Here is a 26,391-nt window from a genome sequence, read left to right as displayed (position 1 = left end):
AAGGAAAATAAAAAAAAAATCGGGTGGAGCCACGGATAAACTTGAAACAAGAATCCAAAAGAGGCTGCATGCAATACTCTCACAGTGCCTCTCTCCACCCAGGTGTATAAATGGGTACCGGCGAATTTACTGCTGGGGGGTAACCCTGCGGTGGACTAGTATCCCATCCAGGGGGAGTAGCAACACTCCTAGTCGCTTAATGCTACGGAAACCGGGATAAGCTCCGGCTGTATGGGCCACTTGGCTCGGACACAGACTGAAAACGGCAGTTCGATTTTGCGATTCAAAACTCCGGTTCCAAACTCTAATGTTGAAAGGATTATCGTCTGGCTTCACGTGGCAGACACGTACGAATTTTGCCGAATTTTGCTTGTTTTCGCTACACTAACACACGGTTTGTTTTAACGTTTCGCCATTCGCTTATTCAACACCCCTCGGGCTTCTGTAATACCAAAAAAGAGGTACGAAATTTCAAGTACTGAAGAAGTTAAAAAATTCTACTGGCAACCCGGTTTTCATTGTCATGCAAATTAGGGTTGTTTGTCAAACTCCCACGTGCCTGCCGCTTGAGGCTGGCCAGATATGCAGTTGAATAACGATAACTAACTCGAACCTTCAAAGGAGATCGAAAAACGTTTTAGATATTGGGAGTTCGAGTTAGCAAGGGTACTAAATTATTAGGGGAAAAACACCTGGAGGATCGGAGAAAGTTCGAGTTTAGCAGGAGGTTCGAGTTATCTGTAATGAAATCGACAACATTATATTAAGTTTTGAGTCGAGTCTCCACTGCAACTCCGATCCAAGAATCAAAGACTAAAGCGAATGAAACAAACACAAATTTTAAGTTCCTCACAATTGGAGGGATTTTAATGTGTTTTGACAGTACTTTGCTGTAATCTACGAGCAGGCTTTCTGTAGGAAAAAGGCTAACTTTATCGAGCTAGGCGAGAAGGTGAGACAACTTTGATGCTCAGTTTATTCAGCCTTGCTTCTAGTTATTTTTAACATCAGGTCACGTTTGGCAGCATTTTGCATGCTTAGTCTGCATTTTATACCGTAGTCCGTGTTTTATACCCAGTCCGTAGTCCGTAGTCCGTAGTCCGCAGTCCGTGTTTTATACTGACCGACTAAACTGGTCAGCGGATGTTAAAACCAAGATGGCTGACAGTAGAAGATCGATATGTTGCTGTAAAAGTTGCTGTAAAATGGACGTGATCTCGACGTGATAATTTCCGTTCAGATAAAAGCGGATTGCAAGGTGATTTCTTCGTTCACTGCGAGATAAATGTACTTGTGATTTAACAAAATTCTCGTCTTTTTGGTACTGAAGTTGGTTCGAATTGTTAAGATGACAACATGACGAAATCCGCCGAGTAGCACTTGTTTCGCCCCTTGTCAACAACCGAAGGAGTAGAGAACGGCCAAATATTTTTACATATTCTCAGAGCGGAAGGATGGAGCTTGCCGCTGATATGCAGTTTAACTTGTGAGTACGAGCCACTTTTGATATTTTACTACATAAAGTTAAGGGAAATTTGAGCTGGCCTTTAACATCCAAAATAGCCAAACTTTAGATCCTCGTCTCTTCCTTGATAAGCAAAGTTGTTCAATGCGGTTCATCCAGTTTAAAAGGCCAAGGCTTGATGTTCACAAGTATCGGTATTTAAGCGATGTAGCTGCAATATTTGTATTAGGGCGAATGGTTGGACTTTACCAAATTTCACAATCCGGCCAATGGCCATTGAGGCCACCAGAAGGTGTAAAAGGTTTTCATCCAGATTTCATAAAGAAAACAATTTTTCTCCAGTCTAATTCCATATTTGTTACTTACTTATAATAAGAAATTACTGGAGGGATTTTGAGCGAATTCTATTTACTGAGCCAAATTAAGTTTGTGGATCTAAAGGAGACATTCTCTTAACATTATTAAACTAATACATGAATGGCAAAAAGGTAGTTGACGTTTTACCCAGAAAAATGTATTAGCAGCTCATAATCAATACATCCAGTCAATTACTCTTTTTGCTTTATTTTCCATGTATTAGTGTATTGATGTTATCGCTATTTTCTGAAGAATATTAATCTTCACTGGACAGGTAATTTTTTTGCAAGAATTTATTTTTTAGTACTAGTAACGTTCTTTATAAACTTGCAACTATCTGTTGAGCAGATAACTGACCAGACAGTAATGCATTATCAGGCTTAAGGTGATTCCACTGAAATAGAAGGAGTATTAAAAATTTTCTGAAACTTGGTCCAGGTTACAATTATGTTATGAGCATTAAAAAAATGAAATAAAAAATGGGGGTCACCGCGCTAGTTTTTGTGTAAAATGGATGGGCATTATAGTAAATATACGACCCGCGAGGTATATATTAGAAAACCCCAGTAATCCGAATGGGGAACTAATGTTTCTAGAAAAAAGTCATTATTACATTACAGTATAAGTCCAGCTCAACAAAATAGACTTTGTTCTTATATTAAAAACTATTTTTAATGTACAGGAATTAAGATAATGAAAGAAATTAAAGATTTTGCTTCGTGCGCATGTCAACGGCACTACCTGAAAACGTGTTTTTTACGGCATTAAAATTAAAATATCTCAATGTAGAATTTTAAACTTTTCTTTAAATCGCGATATATTGTAGACAGCCGTATGAAATTTAAATTAATGCATTAACAAATGGGGGTCACCGTGCTCGTTTAAGAGAAAACGACCATTTATTTCCGACGGACCTTAGCCTGAAGGGAATCTTGTAGTGTTCTGTGTGCGCGCGCTAAATGACATAAAAACGTATGCGCAGCAAGGATGCGCAATGCAATTCAGTGGAATCACCTTAAATATATAAATTGCTGTCCTTTTCCAGCAGTTTTATCCATTTTTATAAATTAATTTTCCCCTGTGAGTGGACATTGAATTATCAAGCAATGCTGTGTACACTGTAGTTCTCACTAATTTATTTCATAAAATCACCAAATCATATAATTATTATAATTGTGAAGCCGTAAAACGAAAAAAACTTTTTTCTGAGCCCGCAATTCAAATAGGATTTGTCATCTGAGATATGAAAATTGTCACCTCGGACATCAATTTTTGTCTTAGCCTGAAATGTTTTTACTTTAGTCAGGTTTCTTGATTTGGAGAAATTTTCATGTTAAACTCCAGTCTACCACCTTAATACTCCATTTAAAAAAGTTACCCAGTTGTATTTTCGTCACCCCAAGGCTTGCAAAATACTGCCAGCTGACACATAAGAACTTAAGCAAATTGTGTATTTGCTTACTTAAGGTGTAAGTATTTTAAAATATATAATTTATGTTATGCATATTTATCAGTTGACATCTTTGTACTCATTACAGCTATTTACAGCTGGTTAAGTTTAACTAAGTCTAGCATTTGTTAAACTGATATGTGACTGCAATGATACCCAGTTGTATCCTCTGCACTTGATATTTTTCTAACATTAATGTTCACTTGCGACTTGCAAATACAAGTCCAACCAAGGCTGCTGCTCCACCCACAACAAGAGCTGTACCGCCCAAGATACCAAGTCCAATTAAACCATCTGTAAACAGTGTTAGGAAAATATATGAAATTAAAGTCAGACAACATTACACTTACAGTAACATATAGACTCAATTTCCAGCTGTTTTGCAGGGAGCCCACATTCCTTGCCCCCATGAAACACAGCACTCTCAAAATGACTGGAAATTGAGCCTAAGTAATATACAAATGTTACTTTTAAATATAATTTTTTTATCTATAGATTGTTTCCTTTTACACATGTACACATTCTAACAAGAAAGTTTTGTATGTACTCTTAAGTGTCACATGTTTAAGTAAAATTTGATTTTGATTATTTTTTGAAATGTTGACAAAAAATTACAAAAAAAGATGGTTGGTTGTCATGTACAGTACGGTAACCTTTTACAAGCCAGCGGTGGAGCAAGTGCAAGCCTCATTTTTATCTAAAATGTGTTACCATGGCCACTGGTGACAAATATGTATACAGTGTTTGTTGGTGAACAAGGTTGGGAAGAAAGGGTGCCTCTGAATTTTACTCTCAGAACCTTTCTATTAGATTAGGTCTACACTATTTGTCTAACCTTTTTTCATTTGTGAGGTAATTTTTTCCTGTAACTCTATCCCCTGTCTGTTTTGAGGTTCTATTTGCAGTAGTCTGTTTGTGTACCTGAGGGCTGACTTGTATTCCTGTTTGATATAAGAAAGATACAACAATACCATGAATGGCATGAATAAAAAACAAATTAGCCACACAAAATTACAAAATGGCTAAAAAAATTAAGACAATAAGTGTGGCATATTTATCATGTGAGATTTTGTTATGCAACAGGACAAAAATGGTGTCAAAAAACAATTCAAAAACATAAAAATGCCATTGTGACAATTTGGTTTTTAACATGTGCTCTCACTGAACATCATTAAAACAATTAGATTATTCACTCTTTTTTTCTACACAAATTATGTTGAATTATGATCTTATCAACATTCATCAAATTGAATTGTTACGAGTGCACTATGTAGCAGTGAGGTACAAATGCCTTATTACACATTGGTGGTTCAAGTTCTCAGGTTTTCAATCCTTCACAATTACCCTAACTTTTAAATGTTATTTAAAGCATTACTTAAAACAGAATGATGTACTTTTTAAACTTACGTTTAACTTGTAATAGCCCTCTGCAATAAAATACAAGTAGTCTCTTTGATCTGTTCCACTATGACACAGCCCTTTAACAAAACCAGAGAAGGAAAAAAATCAGCAATTAATTCAAAATAGTAACAGTGTTAAGTCCTGACAGTAGTATCTGACCTCCCAAAAGTAGCAAATAAAATGCAACATTCAGTCAGTCCCACACTGACAACCCCAACAATGTCCACAAAAAATACTGTCATGTAAGGTGACAGAAAAGAAAATTAACAACTTTGAGATGTATTGTACCTTGAAGAAGAAGTACTCCTTTTAAAATGTCACTCTTGTTATCACCTCTGATTAAGCACCAAGCATAACTAAACTGTGTATCTGTAGAAACCTTTCCTTTTTCAAGCTCAGCATTATACTGTTCCTCAAAGCGCTAAAATAATAAATAAAATTAAATATGTTAATTACTTAACAAAAAATAAAAATTATTTCGTTGTCTGAAAGCCAATACCACAGTTATTACTACACAAGCAATGGAATGATCCTCACTCGGGAAAAGAAGCCTGAAAAGAATGAGCTTCAACCTGTGACCTCCAGGACTCCGATGTGATGCTGTGCTATCATTAGGCCAAGTCATTTTTGTGGGATCTGTCTTTCCCATGAAGGAAAAGGACAGAACAAAGAAATTACATTTGCCCGTCAGAAAGAACAAGCAATGGCATGTGCCCACCAATTTGAGCAATTCAGGGCTTCCAACAGGAATTTCACCAGTCCTCTGACCTCCACCACACATTTGCAATGCTCTACCAACTGAGCTATCAAGCCACGCATTGGAAGCCAGGCCACTTATGTGGGTGCATAGCTTAGTTGGTAGAGCATCTTAGTGGTGTTGTGGAGACCAAACTAATTGGGGACACTTGTAATAAAAAAAAGGTTTTCAAGTTAAAACTACAATGTACTTTGCAGAGCAAGTTGGTGGGTGTATATAGCAAGAATCTGATATTATTGGCCAGCCGGGTTAGCCAGCAATAAGTTGGTCTTATGGCCAGTTGTTTGTTTCTGTGTTTCAAGTCCCTTTTTTTTTTTTTTTGGGGGGGGGGGGAGGTTCAAGTGTGGTTTCTGGGTCATAGAACAGAAATATTTGATGACTGCAATATTTCTAAGTTCTATTAAAGCGATATCTGGGATGTGAAAAATATGGACGCCTTTTAAGGTCATTCCCCACTATTGCATTGCGCATCCATAATGCACATAATTTTACACGTGATTAGCGTACGCTTAAGGCACCTGGTCCCTCAAAACGAGTAAGGCACCTGGTCCCTCAAGCAACCTTACACCTAATATATAGAGCTTTAATACACCCGCATTTGTCTACTATATATTTGTCTACTATACTATTTGTCTACTAATACACCCGCACCCGTACTGTCTGGGGAAACTGTGGGATTACTTTGCAAAACAAGCTACAAAAGCTACAGAATAGAGCAGCCCATGTTTTGACCTTCTAAAACTACTATATTTCCCCTCTTTCTTGTATTATATATATTCATTATTATATTGTTGTATATTAATTGTAGCTAATGAATTTGACCGTGTTATTAAATAAAGATCATCTATCTATCTATCTACGCATTAAAAAATGGCGGCTCTTTCTTTAAAGCTGGACCTCGCCAGAGAGGTGAATCGTCATTTTCTCAAGCACAAGTGCGGTGACCTATAATTTTTTCTGCTGTTTTATTTTTCAAAATTTAGCTTCCTATAGCATAAACAATCAATAGGCAAAGTTTGACAAAGATCTCAGTGCAGGTTCTATTTCAGTGGAATAACGTTAAGAACTATTTCACAAGCAAGGATAAGTCACAGCAGGAAAAAAAGATAGCGGGAAATAAAGATGAAATCATTACTTGTACTGTTTTAAGTGATGTAGTGTAATATTTATTGTAAGTAGTTTAATGTGTAATGTATATTGTAATTAGTTTTAATCTTATGTGAATGTGTAAAGTGTTGTAAAAAATTAGCAGAGTACTGAAAAAATAAAAAAATGCAAAAAAAAGGATAAGTCACAGTGTCAACACAAGGAATAGATTTTCCTCAATCCAACTGCCGAAAAATGAACCCGGAGTTTGGCCGCTGAAGTTTTTCGTTTTTAGGAGCCTCAGTTTTTAACTGTTTTCCTTTGGGCATGAGAAATTTGAGCTTTAGACCTTTTTAGGCAAAAGGCCTACACACATTTTTATTTGTAATTTTTTAATTTCTTTTATATTTTTTTCCATGTAATTTAGCCTTTTTAAATTTTTTTGTATTTTTAGTTTTTTAAATTTTTTTTTAATCTGACAGGACTCCTATGATAACTTACAGTACTTTCAAGTATTGATGGGTAATCCTGTTTAAAGATTTGTTTATTATTATTATTAGTATTATAATTCTTATTATTATTGAAGAAAGCCCTTTTCATGTTTAATTGTTATGTAAATATTTAAGCTATGATTTCTACCTTATTGTTGACGTTGTAAATTTTCCACCAACAAGAGCGCTAAAACAAGCAAACAAAGACAGGATGTCTTTGGTTGTCTGATGTTCGCTCACACGGAAAAATTACTGCTCAATGGCAAAATAATAGCAAAGCAAGCAAAGGGCAAAGGAAATTACGTCCATGCAAAATACTTCACTGTTTCACAATTCTTCAACAATACTCATAGTTCCGCAGCATTAAGTAAGTAGAATTATTATTCATTTTAAAAATATTTCTCCGTTTCTGATTGGCTTTCAATCCCCGGTTAATTCCAGCTAACCGGCTTGCGCCGACCAAATTTGGAAGAAGGTTCTATTATACGACGACTGACGTCATTTTTAATGACATCAATTGTCCTACATCAAAAATTAACCGATCGCAACCTTGTTCCCACGTTACACAGCAGCTGCTCTGATGCAGAACAAAATAGCAAAATTTGTGCAGTACGACGAGAAGAAAACTACCAAATTATTAGAAGACAAGGACAGTTTTAACATGAAAAAAGCAACAAAGGCGAGTCAGACGATTTTCAAAGCTTCTCTTCAAGAAAAACAAATTCCTGAACCAGCCACAGCGGAGGACTTGGAGCGGTTTTTCGAAAATTCTACGTTGAAGTAAGCAAGAACGATATCTGTTGACCTGTTTTCGTAAACATCGCTTTGTGTCGTCAGATTTAGCTTCACTAGATACTTCAAGCAACTGCTGAATGTTGACATTATAAAGAACAAGAAATTTTCATGAAGGTGACCGAGTTTTGAAGTTTAAATCAAATTTTAAAGCAAAAGTTGTTGTATATTGTGTACTTTGGCTACTGTCAAACCCTATTAAATTCATTTTGTGCATTTGGAGCTCTGGAAATATTTTGAATGAATAATAAAACAATTATTGAATTTGGCTTTCATATGATATGAAGATCATTATGCAGATCTCGGAGGGTGTTTTTTGCCTCAGCCTTTGGCTTCGGCGGATAACACCCTCCTTGATCTGCATAGTTCTTCATATCATACTCTGCTTCATCCAATAATTGCTAAGTACTTCTACTCTGCCCTAGATGAGATGCTAGTCCATCACAGGGTTATCCCAACCATCATTTCACCTATACCCATTTATACAACTGGGTGGTGAGCAGCAATATGATAGTAAAGTGTCTTGTCCAAGAACACAACACAACGACCTGGTCAAGACTTGAACCAGGACTGTTTGATCCGGAGTCCAGGGCGCTAACCATTAGGCCACCACACATCCACATTCTCAACCAAGGATCTAAAAAATTTTACAAACCCATCTCTCTCCAAACTTTCCCGCCATACTTATCACTTATATTATCATGCTTTTGAAAAGGCTGCTTGTTGTTTGTGATTCCCACTTGCAGTGACGCAAATCCCATTTTCACAGTGAAAATTTGCCCAATCCAGGTTCCAGTTTTATTCCTTCAGGTCTCTAAATAATAGGCCCGGTTCAAACGTCGCGCTATCGTCCTGTCGAACTTAATATGCTTTAAGTTTGACCTTAGCGTGACTGTAGCGCGACGTTTAAATCAACGTCGCGCCAGAGTCGGGTAGCGCGACAAGCTTAGTCGCGCTACCAGACTCTGGCGCGACGTTGATTCAAACGTCGAGCTACAGTCGCGCTAAGGTCAAACTTAAAGCATATTAAGTTCGACGTTGGCGCGATGCTTGATTCAAACGTCGTGCTAAATTGCTGTGAAACCTAATGCATACATTATGATAATGTAGTCCCGAGCGCTTTCACAGCGGGATTATGTGAGACGCATGCGTAAATATGTTTCAGATTTTGAAATATGGCGGCTTGGTGAAACACATTTGCTAATAGCGATGTGAATGACTTCGACTCGGAGAACAAAGATGAAGGCTGGTCACCTGAGCAATGCGAAAACAGCAGTGACATGGCTGAGTCGGATTTAGCAGAACTTTCAAGCCAAGCGACCGCAAAATCAAAGTCCAAGAAGACTTCGCGAAAGCCGGGAAGAAAGGCTGTATGGCGGGAAACGGAAATAACAGATATGGTTGACATCATTTGTTCGAGTGAACAACTTAGAGGAAACCTTATATTCAGAAACAACTCACGTTCGCGAAACACGGCATTCTATGCGGATGTCGTGAAACAGCTTGAGGAACGACTCGCTAGCCGTGGTGAAACTTTTCCTTTCGACGTACGTCAAACAAGAAACAAATTTAAGAAATGTGTTGCCGAGTGCAAGAGAGCGGCCTTGACCATCAGAATGGCGACCGGAATTAAATGCTTTCAAGAGGAAAAGAACTTAGGAGATTGGTTTAGCCAACTGTATAGTTTTGTAAAGACTCAAGATTCTTGCATCCCAGAAATGGCTCTGGAACCCTCATGCTCAAACAGAGGGGAAAGTCCTGAGACTATTGATGGCACCGAGACAGGGGAAAACTCAGATTCAGAAGAAATAAATGCACAAGATAAGAACAGTAGCAGTAAGGATGGTGATACGGCAGCCAAAGCACAATTTGTTCCTGTGAGAAGGGGAAAGAAAAAGGTAAAAGTAGATCCAGTAGTGGAGGCAATTGAAACAATGAAGCAGGTGATTGAGAAAGACCCCACTAAAGATTTACTGGACTTTTTAAGGAAGAGAATGAAAGAGCCAGACAACATGAAATGAGATTAATGCAAATGATGATGGCACCACCCCAACTTTATTACAGTGGTTATCCAGCTCAGGGGGCTCCAGTTCCCCCAGGTTATGATCAAAGTGTCAGTGCTTATGCATCTCAGCAAGGATCTCAATCAAGAAGCAGTAGTCCTTTTGCTGCAAGCCTAACTCCAGCAAATGTCAACCAAAATGTTTACTATTCAGAAAACAACAAGAGCTATTTCAGTCTTTAAAGACTAAAAATCTGTTTAGATTTCTTTTTTCATAAAAGTTAGATAAGTTAACGTTCTTTATTTAACAGTTTACACATGTGAATTTTTTAGGCCAAAATTTTGTCTTAGTTAAAAGGCTCACCATCAAAGCATTAGGGTAGCCTTTAACTTCCAAAAAGCCAAAAAATAACAATAGCAACAACAGTAATGACTGAAAATAGTTCTCAACTTCTAACAATTAAGTGAGTATAATTAAGCTACGAAACACCATGCCCTTGCTTTTCCAACCATAGTTTCTCTGCAAGATTGTTCCTAATACGGATGGCTTCCCGATTGTTATCTGGAATCCTTTCGCACTCAGTCATGTTCAGCAACCTTCTAATAGTTGCCCTGTCTCTCATCTGATTTGTGTTGGGATCAACTGTTAAGTCTAATTTCCTGGAAAGGCTCTCTCCACGTGAGATACAGATATTGTGCAAAACAATGCAAGCCAAACAAGCTGATCTCAACTCCACAGGGGTACTTTCACATTTGCGCAGTAGAATTCTCCAGCGACCTTTTAGCTGCCCATAGGCACATTCCACAACCATACGTGCCCTGCTAAGCCGATAGTTAAAGTTACTTTGTACAGGTGTAAGCACAGCATTGGTGAATGGCTTCATAAGCCATGGTTTGAAAGGAAACGCTGAATCCCCTAAAATAAGGGGAGAAACAGTTACACCCCCGATATCCTTTCCTATCTCTGAAATAATTTCTCCAGCTGTTACATCTTCCCATAATTTTGTTGATTGAAAGATAGTGGAATCATGGGAGTTTCCCGGGTATCCACAGCTGGCCCATATAAAACAATATTTTGCATCCACCATTCCCATTAATATTATGGAATAGAAGTTTTTGAAGTTGTAGTATTCTTTACAAGCTTCCAGACCTCCAGCAGGACATTTAAGCGGCAAGTGGCAACCATCAATAGCACCCCATGCACAGGGAAACTGCCACAACTGTTCAGTGTCCAACATTTTTTCCTTCATACTCACTTCATCTGATGGGAAATGTGCCATAACATTATCTTTCCACAAGTTGTGAATTATTGATTCTGTGACTTCACTAATCATGCAGACGGTGGATACACCAACTTCGGCCATTTCAGCTATCGTATATAAATAATCACCTCTAGCTAAACGATAGAGGACCATAGAGGCAGATAGCAAGACGACATTCAGGAGAAATGGGCTCCTCGCAAACAGTATCTCTTAACAAATCATGTCGAATCTGACCAAGAATAAACAGAAAAGTACCTCTCGATACTCGAAAAAGCTTCTTAAATCTTGCATCAGAGTACTGGTTCCAAACGGTTTCCCACCATCCATTATTTCTTGTAACTCGGCGGCATGATCGGGTGACTGGTCTGTTGGAGTTTCGCGAGTTAATCAAAATGCACAAGACGAGAAAGAGCACATGTATCCGCTTCCATCTTTCTTCATGATAGGAAAGCAAAGCATGTTGTGTTAACATCCTTCTTCTTCTTTCTGCAAGAATTCGACGCAAAAAAACAGCCCTCTTTCTTTGGCCTTCGGGACCTTCGGCCTTCGGGTGAATCAGTGTCTGCCATCTTTAAATTTCGCAGATGACTTGACCCCAGTCTCCTGTTTCATAACACTCGACTGGGTGCAAGTCAACAGCTATTTGGTGCGACTGCTACTACAGGTGCTTCAATTCAGTACTTTAAGTAAACAAGATCTGCATTGACTTGCCAAACAGTGAAAAACATGCGTCACCTTGCGCACAAATTTGATCAAGCTCAAAGTGAATGCAAGTCATAATTTGCAAGTGCACACAAGTCCTGGCCAAACAGTGTCGCAAGTAGCTGTAATGCACCTATCAATGGTTTGCCCCAGGATGTGGGGGGGGGGGGCAACCCACGGGAATTTGACATCGTAAGTTCTCCCAGGGTAGGGGTTTTGACATCTAAAATGGTCTGCTGGGTTAGAAATTTTGGAGATATGTGAAATTCGACATTCACTAGGTGCCCAGGGGCGGGGAATTCAACTCTGGATTCCAAAAAAATTCAAATTCCCCTCGGGTTCCCCCCCCCCCCGTCCTGGGGCAAACCATTGATAGGTGCATAAGTTTAACTTGCGTCTTCTTGAAACTTCGGTTGGCCAGGACTGAAAAGTGAAGCACCGGGGAGTGGTGCATATTTGGGTATGTGACACAATTTTTCAATGAAACAGCCCACTGCTATGTACTAAATTACCTTAATTCGTACTAAATTACTTTCATTGCACGAAACAACTATTCTGTAGTTTCACTCATTCAGCCTCAGCTGAACATGTGATAAACTTTATATTTGTAAATACCATGTACAGTGGTGGAAAGTCAATTCACGGTATAAGCTTTTTATATTTCTAGCAAACCAGTATCTACCTACCCAGCTAGCTTAGTAGTTACAATACAGAACTAACACACGTCTGATAGCAAGCTTTGTTGCGAATAACACGGAAAAAAATGCTTCCATTGCCTTACCTTTACGTCTTCTTTAGAGAGAATTTCATCCATGATTTAACGATAAATGTAAAAGAACACGTGATCGAATGAAGTATCAAATAGAACAGAACGAAATCAACCCACACTCCAAAAAATATTCACAAGATGTAGATCGTCACACTTCCGTCCGGTTCGTCCGCCATATTACAACTTACTCTTCTCGGTGTATACGTGGTGTAACAAACATATAGAATCGTATACACCTGGTATACAGCATTGGTTGTCCACCTCCCAGGGGGGGTACTCCGGCTTGTAAATGACGGGGATCAATGGAGGCAAAACTAGAACCCCAAAAAATCCCTAAGTCTCCGACATTACCCAAAAAAATCCCTGGACCAAAAATAACCCACAAAAAAATCCCTTGTCAAATTACCCCTAAATTGCCAGGAGGGGCAATAACATAACACAAAGAACGCTCGTTTTGTTTATTCATGATACCATTAATACGCCAAGGCCGTGCCAAAGCACTTTAGTTCGTTTTTAATACCCAAAAAAAATCCGCTATCTAAATCAAGTCACCCAAAAAATACTTGCCAAATTTTCCAACCCAAAAAAATCCCGGAATCGAAAATTTCAAACCCCAAAAAATTCTTCGATCATCCCCGTCATTAACAAGCCGGAGTACCCCCCCCCCCCCCTGGGATCCACCTTCCCTTTAGCTTTGCTCTTCTTTGTCCTTGTGTCGAAGCTACACCGACAATGTTGACAAATAACCTTTTAGTGCGAATTTGAATAGGTTTTACCAATAGACTGATCAAATGGGAAGGTCGCTTTGACATTAAAATCTGTTGCCATAGCAATGTGAAAATGGTCAATTCAAAGATACCCTATTTTTTCACCTTTTTAACGCTAACTATTCCGCGAAAGTTTTTTGTTTTTGGTATATTTTTGTCTAATCAGCATAAGAAATATATTGAAAAATATATATGAGACATTAAGACATTAGCTACTACTAAGGTGAAGGGATTTACTGATGGAATTTGAGAAACCTTTGATATCACATCAGTTTAGTTTTTGATATTATAGGGAGATTTATGGGCAAATCCCTGACTTTATAATAAGCTTAAAATATAAAGCAGCACCACCATAATCCTCAAATTTAGTCAGTTAAACAGTTTACCTAACGTGCGATAAATTAAGCATAAATTCAATTTATGAAAGTCATTTTACATTGAAATCCCTGATAATGTAACGCAAAAAAAATCTATTTGCCCGGTACATGGGCAGCGTGCAGCATGCAGTTATGTCTAATCAGCTGTCTAAAAGCAAAAAAAAAAAAAAAGAGAAAAAATGAGGGCAACTTTTTAGATTTTGGCAGCAGTCTTTTTAGCAACTTCAATAATACCCTTTTCTTAATTTCCCAGCACAATCTGGATAGGCCTAGCCGACAGCTGAAAGCGATTCGCTCTTCTGCCTCCACTGGTGGGGGCGGCCACTTCACCAAACCCCGCTGCATATCTTTTGCCAAGGCAGTCAGTTAGGCGGACAATAGATATGCAGTGGGGATAAATCAATTTGCACTGGATATTGGCCATTTTTTTTACGTGACAATGTGCATTAATGCGGAGGTGGGTTTTCACTAGCCACGCAAGCACAAGCGCAAGCAATCACGCAAAAAGGACAAATTTTGACCCTTGTGCTTCGATTGTGCTTGCCGCGAGCACTAGCACAAGCGTCAAAATGCAATGCGCTTGTGCTTTTGCTCGCGTTGAAGCCGTTTTCACGGTGAAATGTGTGCTTGCGTCGCTAGGAAAACCAGGCATATTTTTTGCTGCTCTGGCGGATGGACAAGGCCTTCTCGGCCCTTCATCAAAGTACTCCTCATGGGCCCTGGTACCGAGTAGGTCCTACATTGTTTTGCGTTGACTGCGTTGAAAGTTGCCTGGAGGCAGAGGTCGACCTTGGTGATTATTTTACAATTCGAGTGCTGTTCAACCAGATAAGATGGCTGAATAAGTTAACGCGTTTAATTATTGAGGTCACGTCAACGCAAAGTGAATGAATGATGGTGTTAATATGAGGATGTTTTCCCGCCAGTTGTGTTCACGCGCGTTCTAAGTGGATGACAATGGATTTGTCACAAAAGCAACAGAGCAGTTTACCAAGTCCCATGGCTAAGGCTTCCTTCCTTTCTCGCCTGACATTCTGGTAATTATATTACTTAGTGTGGACATAAACCTTTAAAAGGATACAAGCTGTGACCTATTACATGTCTTAACACCGGGATTAATTTGTCGTCGGTCAGTTTAAGTACGAACGTAAACATTTATTTTCCTATTTCGCTAATCTGAGAATCATATAGCAAAAAACTTAAACTTATTTGCACAAGCTTAACTGCACATAAAAAGAACTACGTCCGTGATGAAGCACCTAGGTAACTGCAAACTAACGGCAGCTTGTTAGGTTAAGTTTTAGTTAGAGTAGCATAATGTAGTGCTCGTATTTGTAATTCCTTCCATATTTTCCGCTTTGTGAGCAATTATTGGCCGGTAAAGCGCACTCGAACGCGCTTTACTTAACTTAACTTTTTGAATACCCCTCTTAAAGTTGCCGATGCGTGTTGTCCGAATGAAATTAACTCACGCAATCTTTCCCTCAAAACGTCTGCCATCAGCTGTTGAAGTAAAATTGACTTGGTAGTCATGTAGCGTAATATGGGACCAATATTAGGTTCAGTAGATTGTAAATTTACAAGTAGAGTAAATGTTAGGACACTAAAGACTACGTGACAAATATTTTTGCTTTCTGTTCTTGTTCTGCCTTTGGACCAGATGGAGTGTCTACTCTGAACAGGATATAGGCTCGATTTCTGTCGCCTTGGAGGAGCATGGGCTCGTTTTAATGAAAGGTGGCTGGAAATCAAGCCTGGGAAGCTAAAAATGTGGTGTATGTATGTGGGGGAAGGGACATTTGACAAATCAACCACATTTTTCCCCGGGGGAGGGGGGGGTACTCCCTAAAATTTACCACGGGGTGTGCCGCTGAGTCTCTGAGACTCTGGATCTGTTCCAGAGAAAAAAAGCTGAATTTGCGACCCTGTTCCAGACAAACATTGCAAAATAGGTACCCTGTTCCAGACAATATCCACAATAGAAATATATCTAGATAGATATAAAAACACTAGCATATACATCACAAAGCACTCACTCTGGCTCACTTGACTTCTTTTGTGGCTTGGAGATAAAGCGATTAGAGGAGCGAAGTTTAATAGCTAACTTTGATCGTGTTTACCGTAATGATTCGATTTAGCGCCCGGGGCGCTTATTTACTTTTGGCACCTTTAGGGAGGGCGCTTATTCGAGAGAGGGCGCTAATTCGGGACAGGGCGCTTATTTAATTTTTTGCGAAACAACCAAATGTTTAAAACAAAACTGTAATATATTTTTAAAATAACTAGCAATAACATAAACTGCAACAGCAAAACTTGTTGAAAGTTCAGTTACTTTTACAAGAATTGTTCATTTTAGCAGTAAATGTATACATGTACGGTACGGTGAATGTTCATGAGTTTATCTTTTCCACGTCAACGACTTCAGTAGAGTCAGTTAGCCACAATAGGAGCGCTTTTAAGAATAGGGTTGCGTATACGAATGGGGTCGCTTAAAAGAATGGGGGCGCTTATTAGAATAGGGGCGCTTATTAACAAAAACAGATTCGAAGGGGGGCGCTTATTCGGAAGGGGGCGCTTATTGGAAGGAGGGCGCTTAATCGAATCATTACGGTAGTCCGGATTCTGGGGAAAAAACGACCCTGTTCCAGAGTCAAAAGCGTGATTTTTATACCCTGTTCCAGAGTCAGAGAGGCAAAAAGCATACCCTGTTGAGCGGCACATACCCGTATAGCCCTTATATGGGAGTACCCCCCCGGGCATTTTTCACAACACATAGACCATTGATCATAAAATGTTCAAATCTCAAGTGGAACCACAAGCTGTTAGGCGAGTGCGTTCACTGCAAAGTTTTGGACATTTTATAGCATTAGTTCTGTGGTCTGTGAGAGAGTGCACTATGGAAAAAAGAGTTGTGTTATACAAATATATAATGTAAAGTTGCGCTTGCTTGTGACAGCCCATAAGATTGCAATATTTTCACTTGAAGCTGTCAAATGTGTGGGAAATTCTATTCAAACATTCAAGTTGACATAAAATTAGCCCCCGGGGGGTACCCAAAAACGTTTTGTACGGGGAGGCTCCGCCCCAACTCATACCCCTTACCCTTTTATATACCATTTTTGCCAGAAATTGTACCCCTTTTGTATACCATTTAATGAAAAAAGGTACCCCTTTCATATATGTGAAAGTCATGGTATAGACTAAAACATGATGTTTTCTTGTCATTTTCAAGAAGCGCTTAATAAATTGAAATAATACAGCCATAAATTGCATCTGTTCGAAATATTTCAATTAAAAGCCCTTTCAAAAACCTAAATTACAGATTTCCATACCCTTTCGTATACCTAAACTTGTGAAATCCCTACCCTTTTATATACCTGAAGCCTGAAAAAGGTACCCCTTTCAGGTAGCCTGTTCCAGGCGTTCGGTTAGTTGGGAAGCGCGAAAAATGGCGAGCGAAAAAAAATAAGGGGAGGAGGGCCCCCTCGCCTTAGTCCCCTCCCCATTTTTTCGCTCGCCGCTCCTCGCGCCGCTTCCCAACTAACCGAACGCCTGGAACAGGCTACTTTCAGGCGGAGCCTACCCGTTTAGGCCATTATAGGGAATTAGCCTTTCACTGTACGTTACAGGCTGCGTCATTTTCATGGTACAGGAGGTAAATTAACTTTATGGCAGTCTGATGGATCATAACTTTATTCAGCATTATATGACGATGGATGTAAAAATTTAACTTATTCCCTTATTGTTATTGTCTTTTCATTATATATTTATTGTTATTTGATATATTTATTCTTTGGAATTAACAACAGGTATTTCCTTTGTTTCAAATAACCTCATTTAACAAGGTGGCTGAATGGACTGTTTCGTAAAGGGTATGACAGGCGTTTGGAGCCTCATGACATGTACCAAGTACTCCAGGAAGACTCGGCAAAAAGACTGGTAGCAGATTTAGAGAGGTAAGGAGGAAAAAGTGTCAGGACAGACTGTCGCTAAATTGAGAACTTGCTTGCTAAATTCTTGAATTTTTTATTTATAAACTGTAAGCTCTTCAAAGTTCCTCTCTATAATGGCCTATATGGGGAAGCTAGTCTGAAGGGGGTACCCTTTTCATGCTTTAGTGACTACTAATTTTAGCAATTTTTTTCAGAGCAAGATTTAGCGACTATTTAATTTAGCGATTTTCCGAAAAACTTTGGTGATATTGTGTAAACCAGTTTTTAATGAACATAATAATAATAATTATAATAATAATTTAATGACTTATATTGCACTATTATCAACTATTTTAAAACAAACTTTTCAATCGTGCCTTTTTAAGTATATGAAAAACAAAATTGCAAAATTTAAAGGACACATTCCAAAATAAATATAGCTAAGATGGAAATAAATGTTCAGTAAAAGAACAAACTCACTTGAAATTGAACGAGTATTTGCATTGCCGTACAGAAAGAACAAAGTTACCGGCATCTATTTTTAGAAGAATTTTTCAAGTCGACTATGCTTAATTTTGTTTCCCTTTGGGGTAAGAAGGGAGTATTTAAATTTAACAAGTATTAAATTTGGCCAAGACAAATTTTAGCGAGTACTAAATTTAGTGATTTTTGCCCAACTTGCTAAAATCGCTAAAATTAGTAGCGGCTAACAATAGTAACCTTAAGGGGAAAAGGTTAAGAATCCGATCCAAACAACGCGTTGGTCAACGCGTCGGCCAACGTGTCGGCCGACACACCACCGACACACTACCGACGCGTCGGCCGACACATTACCGACGCGTCGGCCGACACATCACCGACAAAGAGAAAGACAAAGACTATGAACGCCGACCAAAACAATGCCGACGCAAAGGCTACGAACGCCGACAAACACACTACAGATACGAAGGCTACGAACACTATTCTTTGTTATGTTGCTTGTTTGTTGGACTATTATTTTTTTACTTACTTTTCAGTCTTTGAAAGGAGTGGGAAACACAGAAAGAAGACAACGTAATACCGACGCCATCTTTAAAACTTAAACTCGTAACTAGGCTCCCATCTTTGAAGCAAAATCTAGTACCCAGTTTTTCTCAATGTTTTGAGTTGATTCGCGTAAACATGCACACATGCTAGTATTTGCGTTTTAATTATTTGAAAGAACTTTATTAAAAAGGGGAACTAACTATTAAGAATAATCATGCTGTTGGCCATTGACTTTTTCAAATATGGTGGCTCCTAAAGGAGCCGTTTATTTTTACTCTCAACAGAATTGTTTAAGAGTAGAAACTGTCGTCCACAGTTAGAGGGAGCAGTTTCTTGGCAACACGCAGGCGTTTGACCATCGGCAGCAGGCCCTGGAGTTGTTTACGGCATTCCCGCTCGATTGCTTTCACGGACAGCTTAGGATCTGCCAGCCTCTCGATCGTGGTGTCGTACGTCATTTCATTGACGATCCTGAGCTCGGCAATTCCGATGAAGTCCCTGATGGTGCTCCGCGCTGTCTCCGCCATACGGTACGCATTGTTCAGGCTACACTTTCTCTCCCTGATGACGGCCAAGACCTTTCCATAGCGACGATGGATTTCATCAAGGTCGTTCCGGTCTACCTTTGGGGCAGCGGGCGCATCTTGGCTCGGCGTCGGCTGGGCATCGGCTCGAAGCTGTTGCTCAAGTTCCTTGATGCGCGTGTTGGCGTCGAGGACCTTTTGTTGGTAGTCAGCTGTGCGCTCCTCAGCTTCTCGGACGAACTGTGCCATCTCGTCGGAGTCCTCCTCCGCTTGCTGCAACTGCTGTTCTTGTTCTCGACACCTCAGTTCTAATTCGTCATACTTGGCCTTGATGTCTCTGTAGGCCTTGCCAAGTTGTTGGTTTTTGTTTTGAAGTTGCCTACAAAGCGATTTGTAGTTCACTTCATCTTCCGGTGTTGAAGTCGCAGGCGGTGGCGGCGGCGGTGGACTAACGGCTGCGGTTGCTGCTGGCGGCTGACTGTTGGCGGCACTCGGCTGACGTTTGGCAGCACTCGGCTGACGTTTGGCGGCTCTCTTCTTTGTAGCTTTTTTCTTTTTGGCGGGTGGTTCTTGACAATTACATTTGCGACAATCTCCGTTACACGAAGTGCACACATTCAGGCAATGAATCAAGGAATGGCCAGATTCACCACAAACAGTGCATTTAGTTACTCGTTGAGACATTTTCCGTTTTGTTGATCTGTGATCTATGAGCTGTTAATTGATTTGGCCACTTTAAATACACCGCTAAACTAATTATCATAAAAAGCGGATCAAGTTGTTCATTGGTTAAAAAACACGCTCGGTGATTGGTTCAACAATGAGTTCGGTGATTGGTTGCTTTTCTCCAACTGTGATTGGTTTAAAAAAATAATGTTTGATCCTAATCTCGTAACGACTATTCGATTATTGCTTGGTTTTCAACATTTGTCTGCAAAAGTTGAAAATGGAGTTTCGGGATCTTCTTGTTTTATTAGGAAGTTTCCAGAGTGTTTTTAACTTTTTAGTGAATAATCGACTCTTAGCGAGTCAACGTCAGTGTTCTCGATGTAATTCTGATATGGAATTAACTGAGACCACGCGCGTAAAAAAGAAGGCCTGATCGCAGATTGCTTAGAAACTGAAATCAGTGTTATACCTTAGGCTTGTACATTTTACCAAAAAATAACTGGCGAATAATTCTTACCAACGGGGCCAAAGAGCTGACCAATCATTCCATTAGGAAGCGTGACAGACTGAAACTTAAGGCTATGAACTCTCTTACGCCCGTTGTAAACAGTTCGCTGGTTTACAATTGGTCGAGTGATGGGGCGAACGGTTCCATCTATAAAGCCAAAGCTGTTTTCAAGAGCTGCTCCTCTGTCGTGGATGGCATCTGCATACGTAACCAGGGACGCAGGGTTCATAATTGTGTGATTCCACTGAGAAACTCTGTGCCCGTGAGTGTTGTAAATCCAATCCACGACTTCGTTACTGATCATGCTGAGTTCTGCAACAGATCGTCCGAAAATCGGGATCATGTCCGAATAACGGCATGGATATGCAAATCTCTTCAGTGCGATGCACAGACCTTCAGTTCCATCACAAATTGTCCCATTGTAACATTTGAAGATTGGAGGAACCCTTAAGGCTTCTTCAAGTAAAGAAATATCTTCTTTTTCAAATCGAAAGTCAGCTTTACACTCAGCTGGGTCTTTGTTTACAAGAGAAAATTGCTCGTAGGCTTTATGAGGAAACGGCGGGTTTTGAGGTTTGTATTCCTCGTAAAGCAAGAGAAATTCTTCTTCGTCTATGATTTCTTCCTCCAAGCACATTAGAAGCATTTCTTGGACCTTTTTGAACGATGCCATCACTTTCTTTCTCAATAAAAAAACCAAAAGTTTACATTTCACCTCACCGCGTCCTAATGCATCGCGGTGCAAAACTTAATTTTATTTTTCCCGCGCTTCCACGCGCTTACGACCGCGTCCTCGTTCCAGGCTTATCCTCGGCCACCGCGTTCTGCAGAGCCGTCGCGTCCCGGTTCTTAAGCTCCCTATTAATAGCCGCTGTCGAACCTGGCTGTCTATAAGGTCAGGCTCATACTTCGAAGGTTCCAATATCCCCTTGAGTACGTGGCTTCATCTGATGTTCCTGTGGTCTACGAGTTGTCTGGAAGTCAAATCTCGAGGCTGACTGGGCTTTCAAAGCCTACCGTGATCCGTGCGCTGAGTGAGCTGAGAACAATCTGTTCTAACAAGATTCTGAATGCTGGAATTAAGATCGGAGGCGTGGGAAAGACCGTGGAGATAGACGAGTCAAAGTTTGGGGCCAAGAGAAAGTACCAGAGAGGGAGAGTACATTCACCTGTCGGTGAATCACTCAGAGAACTTCGTCGATCCAGACAGTGGTGCACACACCAACACAATCGAAGGCTTGTGGGCTTTGGTGAAAAAGAAGTTGAAGTCCATGTCTGGTACCCTTTACGAACACTTACCAAGTTACTTAGATGAGTTCGTCTGGTTCAGAAACTTCGCAGGAGACAGAGCATTTGAACAGCTGCTGGAAGACATCGCTGAGCAGTTTCCGCTACAATAAAAGAATATTTATTCAAAACCAACGGCTCCTTTAGGAGCCACCACAAATACAAAAGAAAATGACCAATAAAGAGTTAATACAATCCCTATCAATCCCGAAACTAAATAATACCCGAGTATTAAGTCGACTTACCTGTCTAGTGCCCAGTCAGGCTGCATGTTAAAGTAGCGTGGGGACTAGGTCGATGTCGGAACAAAATGGCGTCGACGAAAAAACCCGATCATTTCCAGACTTATTGCAGCTAAAACTAATCAAATGACTTTGAAATTTTAAATAATGAGAAAGACAACACCAAACTTAATCATTGTAAGCTTTTATTTCAAGAGAAAAAGTCGCCGACGCACCGCCAACGCACCGCCGACGCACCACCGACGCACAATTTATCCTCGGTTTTCATGTACTGAAAAATACTTGCCGACGCGTCGGCCGACACGTTGGCCGACGTGTTGACCGACGCGTTGTTTGGATCGGATTCTTAACCTTTTCCCCTTAAGGGTAGGGATTTCACTAGTTAATGTATATGAAAGGGTAGGGAAATCCGTCATTTAGGTTTTAAAACAATGCACTTTTAATTATTTAAAATTTATTAAACGCTACATGTATAAAAATGAAAACAACACTACCTGTTTTAGCTATATGCCATGTCTTAAAGGCATATGAAAGGGGTACCTTTCTCCACTAAAAGGTATACGAAAGTATGAAAGGGGTGCCTTTTCTGTCAAAATAGTATATTAAAGGGTAAGGAGTTGGACCCTCTCCCCTGGGCCTCACTCACAGCAAAGAGGATGAGTGAGGAAGGAAGCTAGTGGAAAGATTGTGTGACAAGCCAAAAGAACACTGTCATGATATAATTGGCTGAATTTGACAGAATAAATTTAAATTCTGAGTTTTATTAGAAGTTTATTTGATATTTTTCTTTTCGTGTTTACTTCATTATTTGTAATTTGGATTTACGGAACATTAGCCAATAAAATGATTATCGAACAGAACCATGATCTGTCATCACACGAGTTATGGCAGTGATTTTTTGCCAAAAGGCAAAATAAACCTGAAATGATGAATGAGTACACTGTTTTTTGTTTGCCTTTCCAGCAAGTGCCAAGTGTTTTTTCTTCTGTTTAAAACAATTTTTGGTATCCCTTGCACCCACACACCCCAATTTGTTTTGTTTTATTGATTGTCTCCATGCACACCTTTTTAATTCCATTATATCTCTACAGTGAGTGGTACAAGGAACTGGCAGCTGCAGCCTTCACGGGTAGAAAACCAAGTTTTGGAAAAGCCATAGCAAGATTTGCTTGGACTGAGTTGATTTCTGTTGGAGTGTATGGCTTCCTTAATGTAAGTTGCTACAGTTGACTTAAATATGTTTCAGTGATTATTCTTAATACAAATACACTCTAGCATTAGTCAAACAATAAAATAATAAAATAATTTTTCCCACATAATTTTTTTTTTGGTGACTTTACACGTGCCTCTAATAAAGGTAGTATCTCTGATCAGTTAAGCTGGTGTATTTGTGATTGGTTTTCAATTGACTTGCATTTAGGAAGCCATCAGGACTGTCCAACCTATCTTCCTGCTTTACCTGGTGTCCTATTTCATGCCTGGCTCCAGCATTACAAAGCTAGAAGCTTACTTGTTTGCAATGGGTGTGACATTAGCTTCCGTCCTGTCTGTTGTTCTTCATCAGCTGTACTTTTTTAATGGTCACAGAACTGGAATGCACTTGAGAATAGCAACCACTGGCTGCGTATATAGAAAGGCAAGTGTCTGTTGTTGACTTTGTTTGAGGGTTACAGGTTTTAACAAATAATTAAAACTGCTTGCAAGATGGAGGTTGGGTGCCTGGGACATCCAGGAGCTTCCACTTTTGGGAGCCAGCTCCTAAATGAAGACCACTGCCATGTCTGGCAAATCCTGGCAACCCAGGAGCCCTCATGAGCCCCCACGTGGAAGGGAAGGCAGGCAACGCTAACGGTCACATTAATTAAACAGTGGAAAGAGAGGGGGCAGCTATGAGGACGTACATGGTCCCACACAAAACAACACTCACTGTATACACTATTACTGTAATGGTTTCGGACACATCTCAGTCTGAGGACACAATTGGCGCCTTGACAAAAAAGGTTCCCCTAACACAATTTATAAAGAAATCTCTAGTGCATTAGATTGCGTAGAATCTCCTACAAGGCAAGTTGATTGTGACGAGCAATTCAAAAGAATGTCACGTTGGCCTCACACGTCTTCAGCGAGGCAAAAGTTATGCCAGCCAAGTGATTCGCCAAAAGTTATGCCGCAAAAGTTGTGCTGGCTAAGTGATTCAATTTGATCATTCATGATTCTTTTAAGCGGCGAAACAACAAGAACAACAACATTCCCATCTTCTTGCATTTGTTTCGTCGTAGCATACAGCTGGTAGATATGGCTTTTCTTGAAGCCAGTCAGTAAAATTCCAAGTACTTCCTTCGAACAAAGAAGGTGGCGAACAGCCTCTTTCTGCTCGTCTTTGTGCAACGAAACTTTTGGAAATTTCTCCAAGGAGCATTCCAATAATCGATCCATCGCAAATCACAGCATGCCGATAGTGATGACAACTCGAGCAAACCACAAGATGCCGCCTGCAAGCAATCATGATTGGTCGTTGTCAAGGTGATGACACTTTTGCCGCCTTTCAACCAATGCATGGGAATTTTCCATTTCTGGAGAAACGCGAAATTCAATATTTCCAAAGATTTCTACAGCCCCTTTTTTTTCCCTCCCTGCCCCACCCCCTTGCTTCTTCCATTTTGCGCTGGTCCAGCTCACTTGCCGTTCTCACCGCACGCTTATCGATCGAAAAAATAGAGGGCAATGGACAGTCATTTTATGTATTGTTTGGCGATTTTTCATTGAATAAATAGATTGCTGTCTGTATTGCAATCGACCACCATGGCGGCACGGTAGTATCAAATGTAATTAAAAAATTTAAGGTGTATATCTTATTATTCGTGGGGGGAGAGGGGCTAAATTTTCCTTTTCAGTAATGGAGTATACTGGCCGAGCGAAAACTGATCGGGGCGAGTGCAATTTGAAGGTCACTCACCCAGATGGCAGGTGCTCTGACATTTTAGTTTCCAACTCTGACGGTTGGACCTCATACTTTTGATTATGTTGCCGGCTGCAGCTACAGGTATATATCCAGTCACTAGCTGTCAATGTTGCAATCGAAGATTCATTATTTTTTTGCCTCTTTCTAGGCTTTGAGACTTGGTCAAGGAGTGTACAAGTCTATCACAACAGGTCATGTAGTCAACCTTATATCAACAGATACACAGAGCTTTGATCGGGTAAGACAGTTCTACTTTCATTGTTTAGATGATTATACTCTTTCGACAGCCACGTGTATTGAATACAATCCTGATTTAACAAATTTTCTTTGTTTGAAAACATGGGATTTGTCGTATAAATTTTTTGGTCATATCAAGTGTCAAATTTATCCAAATAAGCACCTTCTTTCAGATATCATATCTCGAAAACGAATTTGGTGATCCCCGATTTTTTTTTTACATTTCTAACATAAGTAACTTGTAAACTAGCAGTGGTGAAAGTTTTAGAAAAATTGCAATGTTGGCAGATATAGATGTGCTTAAGGTGGCTCGATACAGTTTTTTATGGGCCATACCTACGCTTGCCTTTCGTCTTCCCCTGCGTGTCATACATTATTGGTTTTAGATTGGTGTTCGCGAACGATAGGCCCTGATTGCGTGTCGGATGCCGCTACCTCTACTATGTGTCAATATCTGTTGATCTTTTGCGCGTGCGGAACTCGTGTTCACGGCAAAATGTGTATAACTTATCTTTCGACGGGGGAGCCGATTGTTTTTTTCTTCGCCCTCGGATTTTAAGTAGTAATTGGTCTCGTGTTTTCTTTCTGTTTCACGCGGGCCTGTCGACTGCGGAATGTCACTTCTGTGCTTTGTTACCCGTGGTGGAGCTTTTTTCTCGAATACGGGTGATTGTCGCCTCTCGAGCCCATGCGATCCTGGCCGTATAATCTAAAAAGGTGAAATCTAGGGTGGGAAACTAAGGGCGTTGGTAGTGTGTGTTCGCTCATCCTGTGTGGTGCGATATCATCAAATAAATTTATTAGTACATCATATTTATGCTGAAGTTGGTCTTTATCAGGTATCATGCGATTTCTGTCCGGTTAAGTAATTATCATTTTAAACCAATATATGGTGTATTTTCATTCGTCGTCGGAGTCGTCAACGTGGTTGAGGGCACCTTAAAATGGCTGCAGTTTAATTTTCAATTTACTGCAATGTGTAACTTGTACAGTGGTTTATTATTATCTAAGCATGTTATAGTACCAGGTTTCACTTATGTTAATCTGTAAATTGCTGATCAATTTTCAGTTTGTTACATATTTGCACTTTGTGTGGATAACTCCTGTTCAAATGGTTATTACAATGTACTTGCTGTGGATTCAGTTGGGTGTCTCCTGCTTTGTGCCTCTGGCACTTATGCTTCTCATGATACTTTATCAGTCACGGCTTGGCAAAGTTTTTGCTTCACTAAGGTGAGACATGTATTTACAAGTCACAAGTACATGTACATTTATTATATGTGGGCTGATTACCAATTTGAAATACTTCTCTGGCCATTCAGCTGT

At 39.9% G+C, this 26,391-nt stretch overlaps 3 protein-coding genes and 2 pseudogenes across 3 annotated transcripts in view; 2 read left to right on the top strand and 3 right to left on the bottom strand.

Moving 5' to 3' along the window:
- Positions 1 to 2,931: 2,931 nt before the first annotated feature.
- Positions 2,932 to 12,723, bottom strand: LOC144662938 (mitochondrial fission 1 protein-like). Its single transcript, XM_078523871.1, has 6 exons — positions 12,678 to 12,723; positions 12,547 to 12,646; positions 4,962 to 5,094; positions 4,680 to 4,750; positions 4,108 to 4,213; positions 2,932 to 3,566 (listed from the first exon to the last, which is right to left on the bottom strand). The coding sequence occupies exons 2-6, from the start codon at positions 12,577 to 12,579 to the stop codon at positions 3,472 to 3,474; spliced, it is 438 nt and encodes a 145-aa protein (XP_078379997.1). The 5' UTR covers positions 12,580 to 12,646; positions 12,678 to 12,723; the 3' UTR covers positions 2,932 to 3,471.
- On the bottom strand, positions 10,281 to 12,532 carry LOC144663187 (uncharacterized; annotated as a pseudogene).
- A 1,690-nt stretch (positions 12,724 to 14,413) lies between the features above and the next one.
- Positions 14,414 to 26,391, top strand: part of LOC144662924 (ATP-binding cassette sub-family C member 4-like) — a 33,247-nt gene continuing 21,269 nt past the window's right edge. The window contains exons 1-6 of the mRNA XM_078523857.1: positions 14,414 to 14,715; positions 17,524 to 17,634; positions 22,958 to 23,078; positions 23,287 to 23,502; positions 24,977 to 25,066; positions 26,135 to 26,298. Of these exons, the coding sequence (XP_078379983.1) occupies positions 14,630 to 14,715; positions 17,524 to 17,634; positions 22,958 to 23,078; positions 23,287 to 23,502; positions 24,977 to 25,066; positions 26,135 to 26,298 (788 nt within the window). The 5' untranslated portion in view covers positions 14,414 to 14,629. The remainder of the gene's footprint in view (positions 14,716 to 17,523; positions 17,635 to 22,957; positions 23,079 to 23,286; positions 23,503 to 24,976; positions 25,067 to 26,134; positions 26,299 to 26,391) is intronic.
- LOC144662926 (uncharacterized) lies at positions 20,250 to 21,192 on the bottom strand. The gene has a single exon (XM_078523860.1). The coding sequence runs from the start codon at positions 21,008 to 21,010 to the stop codon at positions 20,315 to 20,317; it is 696 nt and encodes a 231-aa protein (XP_078379986.1). The 5' UTR covers positions 21,011 to 21,192; the 3' UTR covers positions 20,250 to 20,314.
- On the top strand, positions 21,067 to 22,071 carry LOC144663186 (uncharacterized; annotated as a pseudogene).

Source organism: Oculina patagonica, chromosome 8 (genome assembly GCF_052425735.1).
Source record: "Oculina patagonica isolate OP01 chromosome 8, crgOcupat, whole genome shotgun sequence".
NCBI lineage: Eukaryota > Metazoa > Cnidaria > Anthozoa > Scleractinia > Oculinidae > Oculina > Oculina patagonica.
This window is presented reverse-complemented; position numbering and strand designations above follow the sequence as displayed.